At 42.8% G+C, this 14,806-nt stretch overlaps 1 protein-coding gene across 1 annotated transcript in view; it reads left to right on the top strand.

The window, feature by feature from the left end:
* The window catches only part of OTOGL (otogelin like), a 316,314-nt gene that overhangs the window by 221,735 nt on the left and 79,773 nt on the right, over positions 1 to 14,806 (top strand). The window contains exons 46-50 of the mRNA XM_069764433.1: positions 1,769 to 1,870; positions 3,449 to 3,556; positions 7,943 to 8,044; positions 8,122 to 8,226; positions 9,099 to 9,139. Coding sequence (XP_069620534.1) covers positions 1,769 to 1,870; positions 3,449 to 3,556; positions 7,943 to 8,044; positions 8,122 to 8,226; positions 9,099 to 9,139 — 458 coding nt within the window. The remainder of the gene's footprint in view (positions 1 to 1,768; positions 1,871 to 3,448; positions 3,557 to 7,942; positions 8,045 to 8,121; positions 8,227 to 9,098; positions 9,140 to 14,806) is intronic.

Raw genomic sequence — 14,806 nt, 5'->3', positions numbered from 1 at the left:
TTTTTTGCACACATTATCACCTAAAATCTATTTTCTAAATATCTATCCTTAAGGTACCTTCACACTGAACAACATTACAACGATAACGATAGCGATCCGTGACGTTGCAGCGTCCTGGATAGCGATATCGTTGTGTTTGACACGCAGCAGCGATCAGGATCCTGCTGTGACATCGCTGGTCGGAGCTAGAAGGCCAGAACTTTATTTCGTCGCTGGATCACCCGCTGACATCGCTGAATCGGCGTGTGTGACGCCGATCCAGCGATGTCTTCACTGGTAACCAGGGTAAATATCGGGTTATTGAGCGCAGGGCCGCGCTTAGTAACCCGATGTTTACCCTGGTTACCATTATAAATGTAAAAAAAAACAAAACACATACTCACATTCCGGTGCCTGTCACGTCCCCCGGTGTCCGCTTCCCTGCACTGTTTCAGCGCCGGCCGGCCGTAAAGCAGAGCACAGCGGTGACGTCGCCGCTCTGCTTTACGGCCGGCGCTTACACAGGATGCAGGAGGAGTGCAGGGAAGCTGACGCCAGGGACGTGACAGGCACCGGAATGTGAGTATGTGGTTTTTTGTTTTTACATTTACAATGGTAACCAGGGTAAACATCGGGTTACTAAGCGCGGCCCTGCGCTTAGTAACCCGATGTTTACCCTGGTTACCCAGGGACTTCGGCATCGTTGGTCGCTGGAGAGCTGTCTGTGTGACAGCTCTCCAGTGACCACACAAGGACTTTCCAACGATCACGGCCAGGTCGTATCGCTGGTCGTGATCATTGGAAAGTTGCTGAGTGTGACGGTACCTTTAGACCCTAATCACTTTTTGTAATTATCTTTATTGCCCTACTCTTTTCCCTATCTAGCTAATCCCTAAATGTGTTTTTTTTGTACTCGCTGTGTTTTGTTTGAGAGGTGTCTCAAACAGGACATCACAGGAGGCTGGTGCTGCACTCGCTCCCCATAGGATTAGCTAGATAGGGGAAAGTTTAGGGTATTGTGTAATAAAGCAAATGACAAAAGTGGTTATGGTGTAAAGATAGTTAGAAAATCTATTTTAGGTGCTGGACCACCCGTTTAATTTACCTTATGTCATTGATAGAGATAAGCAGATCTTTTGAAATATACTGCAGTACATCACAGATCAATCTATTCACAGTCACACTGAGTGACTCTACAGGTATAGCGCTTCCCTATATATCACTTGAATATTTGGATGATTATTCACTGACTGAGACTACCACTCCCATTTTCAATATTGTTCAGCACTACAGTAGTATATCATAATAAGATTAGTCCTATTTCTATTACCAAATGAAATGAGCTACGATTCTGAACCTCTTATTCCTGCAGTGTACCAACATAAAATAGTGCTCCTTGGCTGACCCCCATCATATCTACAGGCTGTAATTGCCCCCTTGATTGTCTTTGTTATAACAATGTAATTCTATAGCCGTAGGATATTAAGAGGTAGCCTGTACGGCCACTCAAGAGGTAGCCTGAACGGCCACTCAAAACGTAAACAACCCACTCACTGATGCTTCAGCCGTGTGAAATGGCACTGGCCTTTTTTTGCAATCCCAAGGAATTCATCAGGACCTGCGATTTTCATGAAATTTGACTCAAAGTTGATCCTTTGCGGATTGATCCGCCCATCTCTAGTCAAAGATCATCATTTAGTAACGCGCCTATGGCATTACCATTAGACATATTACATGCTAATATTTTGTATGTTGTTTTAGCTGCTAAATTATTTTCATATATTCACAGAATGTAATACATCGTCGTGTGAAGAAGCTGACCCATGTAAAAGTGGAGAGCGTTTACTTGCTGAATACAGTCCAGTGACATGCTGCCCTCAGCTACATTGTGGTGAGTATATCATTTAGATAGAGAAAATGTGAGAAAACACTACACATTACTATTGTTGGTTTAAGTTATGTATTCTCTGATATTTTTTGTTCGATTTTTGTTCTGGAAGCTCTACATGTAGTTTCCTATCAATGCTATGTATTACAAGTTGTGGAGACACAGGGGATCAGCGCGTGCAGCAGGCCACTAGCCGCAACCGCATGAACCAGGGATCGTACCACCGAATGCATGCTCTTCTTTCACCGTGGACATAACATTACTCAGACAACACAGGGTGAGGGTAAAAGAGTGCGGTAATACTTTATTGGACCACAAAACAAGCAGATACCACATAGAACAGCCCCAGCAAAATACCACAAGATGGTGCACATTTCAGAGTCTCATCCTTCCATTGACTTGCTGAGATAATAGCAGCTGTTACTTCAGATGTTCCAGGGCCAATTACCCCAACTGTATGTAACAATGATTAGCGGTTTGTGAGCGGAGCACTAGCAGGAGTCCCAAGAAGGGGAAGATAGGCACCCGAATCTCCACAGCTCCAGCTGGATACCCCCAACTGGGGAAGTTGCTTGCATGTGAAAAAGGAAAACCGGTCACAGGAGCGCAGGATAGAGGACACAGACACCAATTTGGGTTGAACCACGATGCGTTTCAACGGCATACGCCGCCTTCTTCAGTTAATGAAACATCCACCTGAAGAAGAATTTGTATGCCGTTGAAACGTGTTGTGGTTCAACTTAAATTGGTGTCTGTGTCCTCTATCCTGCGCTCCTGTAACCGGTTTTCCATTTTCACTTGCAAATTACCCCACCTGTGGCACACACAGAGAGGAAGTAACAACAACTCTAGGAAGATGACAATCCATTCAGGTATAAGGCTAGTTGACCGGAGAGTCAGAACCTGGCTTCAGCTTCCAGGGCTGACTACCCCACCTGTGGCACGCACAGAGAGAAGATAATGACAAGCTTAGGAAGATGACAGTCTATTCGGGTACAAGGTCAGTTGACCGGAGGGTCACTACCTGGCTTCTCCGAACATCTCCATGGAGCCGGGCAACTGGTGGGTCCCAATCCTGGCTTTCTCCAAGGGTCCCCAATGCATGTTTCATTTCTTCGTCAGGATGCCTTCTGACAAAGAAGCAAAACGTGCAATGGGGCGGTGGCGATTTCACACTGACAGTTGACCTTCTCATGTAAGTGTTACTCCTTTTGTACTATCGCCAAACTTGCAATGAGTAAGGTAACAATATATCCCATTGAAAGAGCAAAGGATAGTAGGCGTTATTTTTATTTAAACCATGTGAACTGGTGTCACTCTGCATTATGTGTTTTGCAGTCCCTGCTTATGGATAGCAGTTGCCTTGTTAATACTTAATACTGGTTATATGATTAGCTCTTTTACTCTCAGTAAATGAAATTGTTTTTATATTGGCAATTTATACTTTTTTCTGATCTTTGTTGTTTATTTCCCCCATTGTATATATGTATGTAAATAGTATATGCAGATTTCTTTTTACCAAAATAAAAAAATCTACCAAAATGTATAACTCTTATCAAAATGTTAAACCTCCATTTGCAGTCTGTGACCCATCCGCATGTCCAGCAGTGACCCGCCCAGAATGCAAACAAGATCAGATTTCAGTTCAGGTTAGACAAGAAGAAACTTGCTGTTTCTCCTACATTTGTGGTAAGTTGATTGAACAACACATTAATAAGCCATTATCAGAGATGATCGAATTGTCTTGAGTCGAATTTCATGAAATTCGTAGGCCCTAGCAAATTTAAACAATTTGTGATTTGATTCATGTGGATTTCAAAAACAAAAATGCTCAACGCCATTCACCCATTGAGAAAAATAGCATCAAAAGGCTCACATGATGCCAGTCATTTCAAAGTGGCATTCCCCATAAGGCCTTACAGTTATTGCATCAGATGGTATAGTGCAGTCTATTAGGGGAGCTATCGCAGCCACTAGAAAAGATGAGACAGTGAAAGCAGTGGCCATTTTAGGATTTTTGTGATAGGAGGTCAGGGCATGCAGCTCATCATTACAGAAAGATATTGAAAGGCCTAAATCAGAGTGTAATGTATTAGTTCAGCTCTGAAGAATATAGAAAATAAGACTGGTCTGTGAATAATAATACACACATTTAACAGGGAGAAATACAAGATTCTACATCTGGGGAAGAGAACCAAAAAATACATTTACACAATGGGAGGAACAGAACTAAACAACAGCCCATGTGAAAAAGACGTGGGTATACTAATAGATTGCAGACTGCGCATGATTTAGCAGTGTGATGCAGCAGCAAAAAAAGCAAACACAGTTCTAGTATGTATTAAGAGAAGTACAGAGTCTAAATGATCTCCCTCTCCACCTCCTTGGTCAGGCCTCATCTGGAATACTGTATCCAGTTGTGGGCACCACATTTTTAAAAAGACATTGAAAAACTGCAGCAAGTTCAGAGAAGAGCTAACAGGATGGTGAGCGGACTGCAAAGTATGTCCTACGAGGAACAGTTAAAGGATCTAGGAATGTTTAGATTGCAAAAAAGAAGGCTAAGAGGAGACTTAATAGCTGTCTATATCTGAAGGGATGTCACAGTGTAGAAGGATCATCCTTCTCATTTGCACAATGAAACATGAGAAGCAATGGAATGAAACTGAAATGGAGAAGATACAGATTAGATATTAGAAAAAACTTTTTGACAGTGAAGTGTTGTCAATGAGTGGAATAGTCTGCCACAAGAGGTGGTGAGTTCTCTTTTAATGAAAGTCTTCAAGCAGAGGCTGGACAGACATGTGCCTAAGATGGTATAGTGAATCCTGCATTGAGCAGGGGGTTAAACATGATGACCCTGGAGGTCCCTATTAACTTTCACATTCAATGATTTTATGATAATGTAACACGGGTAGTTGGATGCAGCAACCCAGAGGGACAGAGCAAGGGTTAATAGGGGAAAACAATCTTTTGATTTAATTGTTGCAGGGATAAATCTCCTCACAGGGAGCAACAGGGAATAAATCAGGTTAATGCTAGAGATCACACAGGGAAGGAGCAACTCAAAGTGTCAGTTTATGTGTAAGTCAATTTCACTTAGCGTGACTTGGGTGCCCGTTCCTTCTTCTGGATGAAATGCTGGCTGCCGGCTTAGGCCCGTGCTGAGTTCTTGAGGCTTTCCCACCCAACAAGTCGGTCTTCTCTCTTCTGGCAGCAGCCGATGGTCACCGGTCTGCCCCGCTGAGCCCCTAGTCTGTTATGCTGCTCTGTAACCAAGAGTATTCCATGTCAGTCTCCAACTCGGCATGCACTGCTCCGAACACCCAACGTCGTCTCAGGTTCCTGTTGTGAATTCTGCTCTTGGGTTCCCTCCAGTGGTTGTAGGTGGGAATGCAGTTGTCTCTGAGTCGCAGTCCTGGCCAGGTGTATCTGCTGATTGCAGTTCTGACTGGGATATTTAGGTGTGCAGGATTCATTAGTCCTTGCCAGTTGTCAATGTTTCTTGTGAAGTGTTGGATCACTTTCTGGCTTCTCCTGCTTAGCTGCCAATTCAGCAAAGATAAGTGTCTGTTTCTTTTTCTGTGGCACACATGCAGTGTGCTTATATTCTGTGCTATTCATTTGTTTTTCTCTGGTCCAGCTCAGACTGTGTCAGTGTTTTCTCAGTCTTGTTGGATTCTCTGGAGTTGCAGATATACGCTCCACATCTTTAGTTAGATGGTGGAGTTTTTGTATTTTCTGCTGTGGATATTTTTGGAAGGATTTTTAATACTGACCGCTTAGTATCCTGTCCTATCCTTTCCTATTTAGCTAGTGTGTGCCTCATTTGTTAAATCCTGTTTCCTGCCTGCGTGTGTCTTTTCCTCTACTACTCACAGTCAATATTTGTGGGGGCTGCCTATCCTTTGAGGTTCTGCTCTGAGTCAAGGTAGAAATTCCTATTTCCATCTATAGGGGTATTTAGTCCTCTGGCTGTGTCGAGGTGTCTAGGTTTTGTTAGGCACACCCCACGGCTACTTCTAGTTGCGGTGTTAAGATCAGGGTTTGCGGTCAGTATAGTTACCACCTACTCCAGTGAAAGTTTTCATGCTTCTCCAAGGTCACCTGATCATAACAGGTTCCCTACTGCACCCGGCCTTTAATGCTGACGCTTGGCCTATCCTTACTTACAGCACTGTGCCGGTCCTCACAGTCTCTTCTCTCTGGCGGGAACCCTTGCTCTTTTCCTGCGCTAATCCTCTTATACACTCCTGGCTCACCACGCCCCCTCCACCCAGGTCAAGGGTCTGCTCCGTCCTCAATCTCCTTCCCTTCTGCAACAGCAGGCTCGGCCCAAGCAGTTCCGGACCCAGTGCCCTATCAGCACCCACAGCACGGTCTTCTCCCCTATATTATTCACAATTCAAGTAATATAAGGAGGTACAGGAACAGCAGAATCCTTGTGACTGTGAAAACATGAACTGTGATATACTAAGGGACAGCACCTTAATAACGCAATTCCTTTTCATTCTTGATGCACTAAAAAAATGCAGTTAATTACCCTCATTGCTAACTTTTGGACTGAAGAAAAATACTGAAAAAAGGTTTGCATTTCTGAGAAAGTGTGATCTCTGACTTGTAAGATGGCTAATCCATAGGTATCATCAATTTACATTGCTTTTGCCCCTTTTATAAAGTTTTTTTTTTTTTCAGTAAAAAGGAAAAGAAAATTTCCAACATTTTCAGAAATTTAAATATAACTGTCTACTTCACAAAATGTTACCTTTTTTCACTTGGTTTAATAGTCCAATTTTACACATTGATTCCTTGCAAATGTTTTGGAAAAATTAATTAAACATCAAATTTAAATTTCAATGGATTCAACTATCTGTATTTATTATCATTTACAACTGAGAATGGAAATCTTCAACTAATAACGTTGCAATGAATGTCTGCTAGATGTGGCAGAGAAACTTTAAAACTGGTTAATATGTTTCCGCTAATCTTAGTATCAAAGGATTTAATTTATCTTTTTAGTTAAATATGCAAGAGTGTAGTGTTAAAAGTGCATACACACTCCATTGCTATTTACAGTATACATACTACAGTATATGATACAGGAAAGAAATATATCTTGGTACTACAGTATATGTAATTCCAACTCAATGGAGAAAACGTAGATTCCAGAATTGCTTACTACAAACACCATAATAGGAAAACATGTGATCTTAGTCACTTTGGTCGCAATGTAATAATAATAATCTTTATATAGCGCTAACATATTTTGCAGCACTCTACAGTTTGTACACATTATCATCGCTGGCCCCGATGGGGCTCACAATCTAAATTCCCTATCAGTATGTTTTTGGAGTGTGGAAGAAAACCGGAGAACCCAGAGGAAACCCAAGCAAACACGGAGAGAACATACAAACTCCTTGTAGATGTTGTCCTTGCTGGGATTTGAACCCAGGACCCCAGCGCTGCAAGGCTGCAGTGCTAACCACTGACCACCATGCTGCAGTGTGCTTGTTGGTGGAGATGGGGGAGTGAGGGTGATGATTTAAAGGGGTTCTCACAGAATGTGATAAACCTGGCACCTGTGACATAATTCAAAGTGCAGCTACCCATGGCATGTGTCAGGATGGCTGCATACTGAAGAAACAAAGTTCTAGACATGTCTCAACTGTCAGAGGAGCTGTCTTCATAAGCACACATACCTCTCTCAGATGAGGAACAGCGCTGACATGAGACGTAATAAATCTTTTCACAAAAAGATCTATGTAAAGATTGATTTTCCCCATACTATATATTCTTTACTTTTTATATGCAAGGATTTGCATAGAGGCGTACAAGGATCATGTACTATACTGTGTTTATATTAGCTGTAATGTACAGGCGGACTCAGACATTAACTGATGAGCTTCTGTGCAGTAAATGTGCTCTGGGCTCCTTAATAAGTACTAATAATGTCTGGGGATTGGACAAAAGTTTTAGCGTAATGGCAAGAAACATTGCACTTCTGCCTTAATGTTTGATAAAATACTGTTGTAGCAATGTATGAAAGTGTAATAATAATTTATTTTACACATGTAGTTTGTGAATCCTGTACAGAACCCGTTCCCGTTTGCAGAGATGGAGAAATCCTCACTGTAGATTTGAATACCACTGAGCAGTGCTGTCCCCGTTACATTTGTGGTAAGACTCTGGGAATTTGTTTTCTTAACCAGTACCTAAAATAGTATTTCTAACCATATAATTGCTCTTTTAATTAGTATGTGATGAGAAACTTTGCAATACACCACCACTGACTTGTTCTCCTGAATCCCAATTGGTCAAAAAGACATCAGATGGAAATTGCTGTCCAGACTGGTTCTGCGGTTAGTATGGATATGTATATTTTGTTATTTATGCAGACTAATTACATGAGAAGCTTTGTTGACATGGCTGTTATTGTTACTTGATCCATAATTAATACTAAGGATCCTAACTCTGATGCATTTATTGTTGCTTAAAGGGAATCTTGTCAGTAGGATCAACCCTCCTAAGCAGTCTATAAGGGCACGTTGGTCATAGGAAGCTGAATAACATGATACCTTGATATCTGTGATCCGATGTCTTATTCCTGAGAAAGCCATACTTTTCTTAATGTGCAAATGAGCTGTGAAGATCTATTTGGTGGACATAGATCTCCTTGAGAATCTTTCTCCAGAGCTTATTTTAAATGATAGGGGGCATTACTATTGTGAGACATGTACATTAGGAGAGCAGACTGCCAGGCATTACATGTCAAATACTGTTAATTTCCCCTTTCATTTAATATAAGCTCTGGAGGCAGATTCTCAAAGAGGTCTGTGTCTGGAGCATAGATCTTAACAGCTCATTTACATATTAAGACAAATGTGGATTCCTCTGGAATAAGATATCCAGATATCACAGATATCAAAGTAACATTTTATTCAGCTCTCTATGACCTACATGCCCATATAGACTACTTAGAAGAGTTGATCCTGCTGACAGATTCCCGTTAAAGGTTCATGCTGCTCTTATTTGCAACCATGTTGTTTTTTCTCTCAAACGCCCTGACATTTAAAAAAAAAAAGCATAGTTTGAAAAGAAAGAAAGGGAATGCAGGTCAGCGGAAAAGTATGTTCTAATCCTGATTTTGACTTATACATACTGATGTAAAATACTGACCAAATACTGGAGGTGTGAACATGGCCATTGCTGAAAGTGTTCCTTTTTGTTGCAGAATGCAGCTGTGGAAATGACACCGCTCTAGAATGTGCGCTGGTAAGCTTATATTCATAACTGACATGTTATTGGAATGTCTAAGATACCAGCCTTGTACTATACCATAAACTAGCGGATGCTATTAATAAGGACTCATTCAGACATTCATTTTTCATTCACACATTCTTCTTTGATTTTTACAAATAGAACACATACGATTCACCTTATAGAGCAGGTCACGTGTTCATTTTTTTGTGTTGGCTGATTACCCACACAAATAGAAATGGAGATATGTTCATTTCTGATCATTTGTGAATCAAGTTCATTCATTCAAGTGGGTTTGTGAAGAAAAAACAGCACTCAGAGACAATCTGTTTGTGATTTAAAGGGCCACTGTCACCCCCTCCAGCCGTTATAAACTAAAAGATCCACCTTGTGCAGCAGTAATGCTGCATTCTAACAAGGTGGCTCTTTTAGTTCTTGGTTCATGTGTTCCGAAAATAAAGCATTTTGAAACTTATCCAAAATACCTGTCTTTGTCCATGGAGGCGGGTCCTCACTCCCCAGCTTGAACCGCTACTCTGCCGTCACTCAAATCTTCAGGGGCTTTGGTGCCGCCCCCTCCGTGCTGTTTTCGCTTCAAAACCGGCGCCTGCGCTGTCTACTACTGTGTTGTGCAGGCGCAGTAAGCTCTGGCCGTCTGACGTCCCAGCCAGGCTTGCAGACTGCGCCTGTGCGGGCATTGCGGCCACCCACCTTGGGAATCCCTGCACCGCACTGTGTTATGCATTATGCACAGTGCGGGGCTGGGATTCCTGGGCATGCGCACTGCGTGTCAGCCTCTCACCCAGGTCCCCCGCCTTACAGCGTCTGTATATTCAGCTGATCGTGCAGGAATTTTGCAAGGTTGGTTCTTTCCCGGTGATTGCTGGAGGCACGATCAGCTGAATAGACAGATGCTGTAAGGCGGGGGACCTGGGTGACAGGCTGACACACGCAGTGCGCATGCCCAGGAATCCTAGCCCCGCACTGTGCATAATGCATAACACAGTGCGGGGCAGGGATTCCCAAGATGGGTGGCTGCAATGCCCGCACAGGCGCAGTCTGCAAGCCTGGCTGGGACGTCAGACGGCCAGAGCTTACTGCACCTGCACAACACAGTAGTAGACAGCGCAGGCGCTGGTTTTGAAGCGAAAACAGCGCGGAGGGGGCGGCGCCGAAAGCCCCTGAAGATTTGAGTGACGGCAGAGTAGTGGTTCAAGCTGGGGAGTGAGGACCCGCCTCCATGGACAAAGACAGGTATTTTGGATAAGTTTCAAAATGCTTTATTTTCGGAATACATGAACCAAAAACTAAAAGAGCCACCTTGTTAGAATGCAGCATTACTGCTGCACAAGGTGGATCTTTTAGTTTATAACGGCTGGAGGGGGTGACAGTGGCCCTTTAAGTGCTGTTCTTAGGTAACACTTTTTTAACACCTACAAGAAAAATGGATGCCATACTGGTGGTGAAATGGACATAAAGACCAGAAATGGTTCAAAACTGGATCCTGTACACTGATAAGAAATGCTCTTTTGTTTTCTTTCTTAGTGCAAAAAAATAAAAAAAATATTTGAGAATAATGCAAAGCATACAAATTATTTTTCAACATATTACTCATACATATACAGTACTGTGCAAAAGTTTTAGACAGGCGTGGAAAAAATGCTACAAAGTCAGAAAGCTTTAATAAAAGAAAATATTAATGGTTTATTTTTTATGAATTAACAAAACACAAAGTGAATAAAAAAAGAGAAATCTAAATCGAATCAATATTTGGTCTGACCACCTTTCGCCTTCAAAACAGCATCAAAGCCTCAATTCTTCTGGGTACAGTTTTTTTCAAGGAATTCAGTAGGTAGGTTCTTCCAAACATCTCTGAACTAACCTCAGATGTTCTGTGAATGTAGTCGATGATGTTGATATCAGAGCTCTGTAGTGGCCATGCTATCATTTCCAGGACTTCTAATTCTTATATATGGTGAAGATTTGGTGAATATGGCTTGTCATGACATTGGCTTTATGTTTGGGGTTGTTGTCCTGCTGCAGATTATATTTGAAGCCAATCAGATGCCCAATTGATAGTATTGCATGATAGATAAGTATCTGGCTGTATTTCTCACCATCTAGCACACCATAAAATGGACAACTTTTAGGATGGTAGTCACTGTGGTTGGCCAAGGAAACTTAATGGAGCAGATAAAAGACACATCATCTTACGTCCCTTTAAAATCGGGACACATCTAGCACTCCCATCAGCTCGGAACAGGCAGCTACTTATCCATCATGCAGTACCATTAGTGAGGCGGCTCCAAATCTATTCTGCGGCAGAACAATGACCTGAAACTTCCAGCCAATGTCATTAAGAACTATCTTCATTGCAAGGAAGAACAAATAGTTCTGAAAGTGATAAAATGACACCCACAGAACCCAGATCTCAACATCATTGAGTCGGTCTGGAATTACATGAAGAGACAGATTTGTGGAAGCCTTCCATGTCTTCTGTGGTCAGTTCGCCAAGATGTTTGGAACAACCTCCTTGCTGAGTTCCTTGAAATACTGTGTGCAAGCAGGGGCGTAACTACCACGGTCGCAGCAGTCGCCACCGCAACTGGGCCCGGGGGAGTCAGGGGCCCAGCAGGTCAGATGCACGCCGACACCAGCAAAAAGTTAAAAACTGTTGCCATGCAGGTGATTTCTCCTGCACTGCAACAGACAGACCTTCCCTCCACCTGACCTGCTGGGCGCACACATCAGCTCAGCAGCTGACACCTGAACTGTTAGAAAGGAAGGGCTGAAGGACCTGTGGTGATGTCATCATTATCACAGGTCCTTCATCATTTATCTGCTCCGCCTCCTGATCAAATGACGATGACATCACCACAGGTCCTTCATCTCTCAGCAGCAGCTCAGTCCTGGTTGTGTGCAGCTCGTGTTCTCTGGTATCAGCCAGCAGCAGATTTCCGGTTCCTGCTGTTCCGGTGAGATGTGGAGTCAGATGGGGCAGAATGTGGAGTCAGATGGGGCAGAATGTGGAGTTAGATGGAGCAGAATGTGGAGTCAGATGGGGCAGAATGTGGAGTCAGATGGGGCAGAATGTGGAGACAGATGGGGCAGAATGTGGATTCAGATGGGGCAGGATGTGGAGACAGATGGGGCAGAATGTGGAGTCAGATGGGGCAGAATGTGGAGACAGATGGGGCAGAATGTGGAGACAGATGGGGCAGGATCATGGGCAGGATGTGGATTTGAGTGGAAAATATTTTGGCGGGGTGGGCTCATTTGAAAGTTGGCAGCGGGGCCTATAACTTTGTAGTTACGCCACTGTGTGCAAGTGTACCTAGAAGAATTTATGTTGTTTTTATAGCAAAAGAAGGTCACACCAATTGTTGATTAGATTTAAATTTCACTTTTGCTCATTCACTTTGCCTTTTGTTTGATAAAAAAATAAAACTCTCACTGTAAAACTAATTTTGAAAGCATTCTTATGAGTATTTTGCAGCATTTGTTCCACACCTGCCAAAAACATTTGCACAATACTGCATATATGTATATTTATATGATAAATAGATATACGTACAGTATATACTGTATATGCATATACCGATGTACTTATATATGTATAGTATATAAAATATGAAAAAAGTAACAGCAGCAGAGTCTTCAAAAAAATTTAAAACATTTGGGTTTGCTAGCACCACATAATGGATATTTTGGCTCAACAATAAGCTGTTATGAGGTTTAACAATGATAAATGTAAGGTTATACACATGGGAAGAAGGAATCAATATCACCATTACACACTGAACGGGAAACCACTGGGTAAATCTGACAGGGAGAAGGACTTGGGGATCCTAGTTAATGATAAACTTACCTGGAGCAGCCAGTGCCAAGCAGCAGCTGCCAAGGCAAACCGGATCATGGGGTGCATTAAAAGAGGTCTGGATACACATGATGAGAACATTATACTGCCTCTGTACAAATCCCTAGTTAGACCGCACATGGAGTACTGTGTCCAGTTTTGGGCACCGGTGCTCAGGAAGGATATAATGGAACTAGAGAGAGTACAAAGGAGGGCAACAAAATTAATAAAGGGGATGGGAGAACTACAATACCCACTCCCATCAGCTCGGAACAGGCAGCTACTTATCCATCATGCAGTACCATTAGTGAGGCGGCTCCAAATCTATTCTGCGGCAGAACAATGACCTGAAACTTCCAGCCAATGTCATTAAGAACTATCTTCATTGCAAGGAAGAACAAATAGTTCTGAAAGTGATAAAATGACACCCACAGAACCCAGATCTCAACATCATTGAGTCGGTCTGGAATTACATGAAGAGACAGATTTGTGGAAGCCTTCCATGTCTTCTGTGGTCAGTTCGCCAAGATGTTTGGAACAACCTCCTTGCTGAGTTCCTTGAAATACTGTGTGCAAGCAGGGGCGTAACTACCACGGTCGCAGCAGTCGCCACCGCGACTGGGCCTGGGGGAGTCAGGGGCCCAGCAGGTCAGATGCACGCCGACACCAGCAAAAAGTTAAAAACTGTTGCCATGCAGGTGATTTCTCCCGCACTGCAACAGACAGACCTTCCCTCCACCTGACCTGCTGGGCGCACACATCAGCTCAGCAGCTGACACCTGAACTGTTAGAAAGGAAGGGCTGAAGGACCTGTGGTGATGTCATCATTATCACAGGTCCTTCATCATTTATCTGCTCCGCCTCCTGATCAAATGACGATGACATCACCACAGGTCCTTCATCTCTCAGCAGCAGCTCAGTCCTGGTTGTGTGCAGCTCGTGTTCTCTGGTATCAGCCAGCAGCAGATTTCCGGTTCCTGCTGTTCCGGTGAGATGTGGAGTCAGATGGGGCAGAATGTGGAGTCAGATGGGGCAGAATGTGGAGTCAGATGGGGCAGAATGTGGAGTCAGATGGGGCAGAATATGGAGTCAGATGGGGCAGAATGTGGAGTTAGATGGGGCAGAATGTGGAGTCAGATGGGGCAGAATGTGGAGTCAGATGGGGCAGAATGTGGAGACAGATGGGGCAGAATGTGGATTCAGATGGGGCAGGATGTGGAGACAGATGGGGCAGAATGTGGAGTCAGATGGGGCAGAATGTGGAGACAGATGGGGCAGAATGTGGAGACAGATGGGGCAGGATCATGGGCAGGATGTGGATTTGAGTGGAAAATATTTTGGCGGGGTGGGCTCATTTGAAAGTTGGCAGCGGGGCCTATAACTTTGTAGTTACGCCACTGTGTGCAAGTGTACCTAGAAGAATTTATGTTGTTTTTATAGCAAAAGAAGGTCACACCAATTGTTGATTAGATTTAAATTTCACTTTTGCTCATTCACTTTGCCTTTTGTTTGATAAAAAAATAAAACTCTCACTGTAAAACTAATTTTGAAAGCATTCTTATGAGTATTTTGCAGCATTTGTTCCACACCTGCCAAAAACATTTGCACAATACTGCATATATGTATATTTATATGATAAATAGATATACGTACAGTATATACTGTATATACATATACCGATGTACTTATATATGTATAGTATATAAAATATGAAAAAAGTAACAGCAGCAGAGTCTTCAAAAAAATTTAAAACATTTGGGTTTGCTAGCACCACATAATGGATATTTTGGCTCAACAATAAGCTGTTATGAGGTTTAACAATGATA

The sequence above is a fragment of the Ranitomeya imitator genome, chromosome 4, assembly GCF_032444005.1.
Source record: "Ranitomeya imitator isolate aRanImi1 chromosome 4, aRanImi1.pri, whole genome shotgun sequence".
NCBI classification, from domain to species: Eukaryota; Metazoa; Chordata; class Amphibia; order Anura; family Dendrobatidae; genus Ranitomeya; species Ranitomeya imitator.
This window is presented reverse-complemented; position numbering and strand designations above follow the sequence as displayed.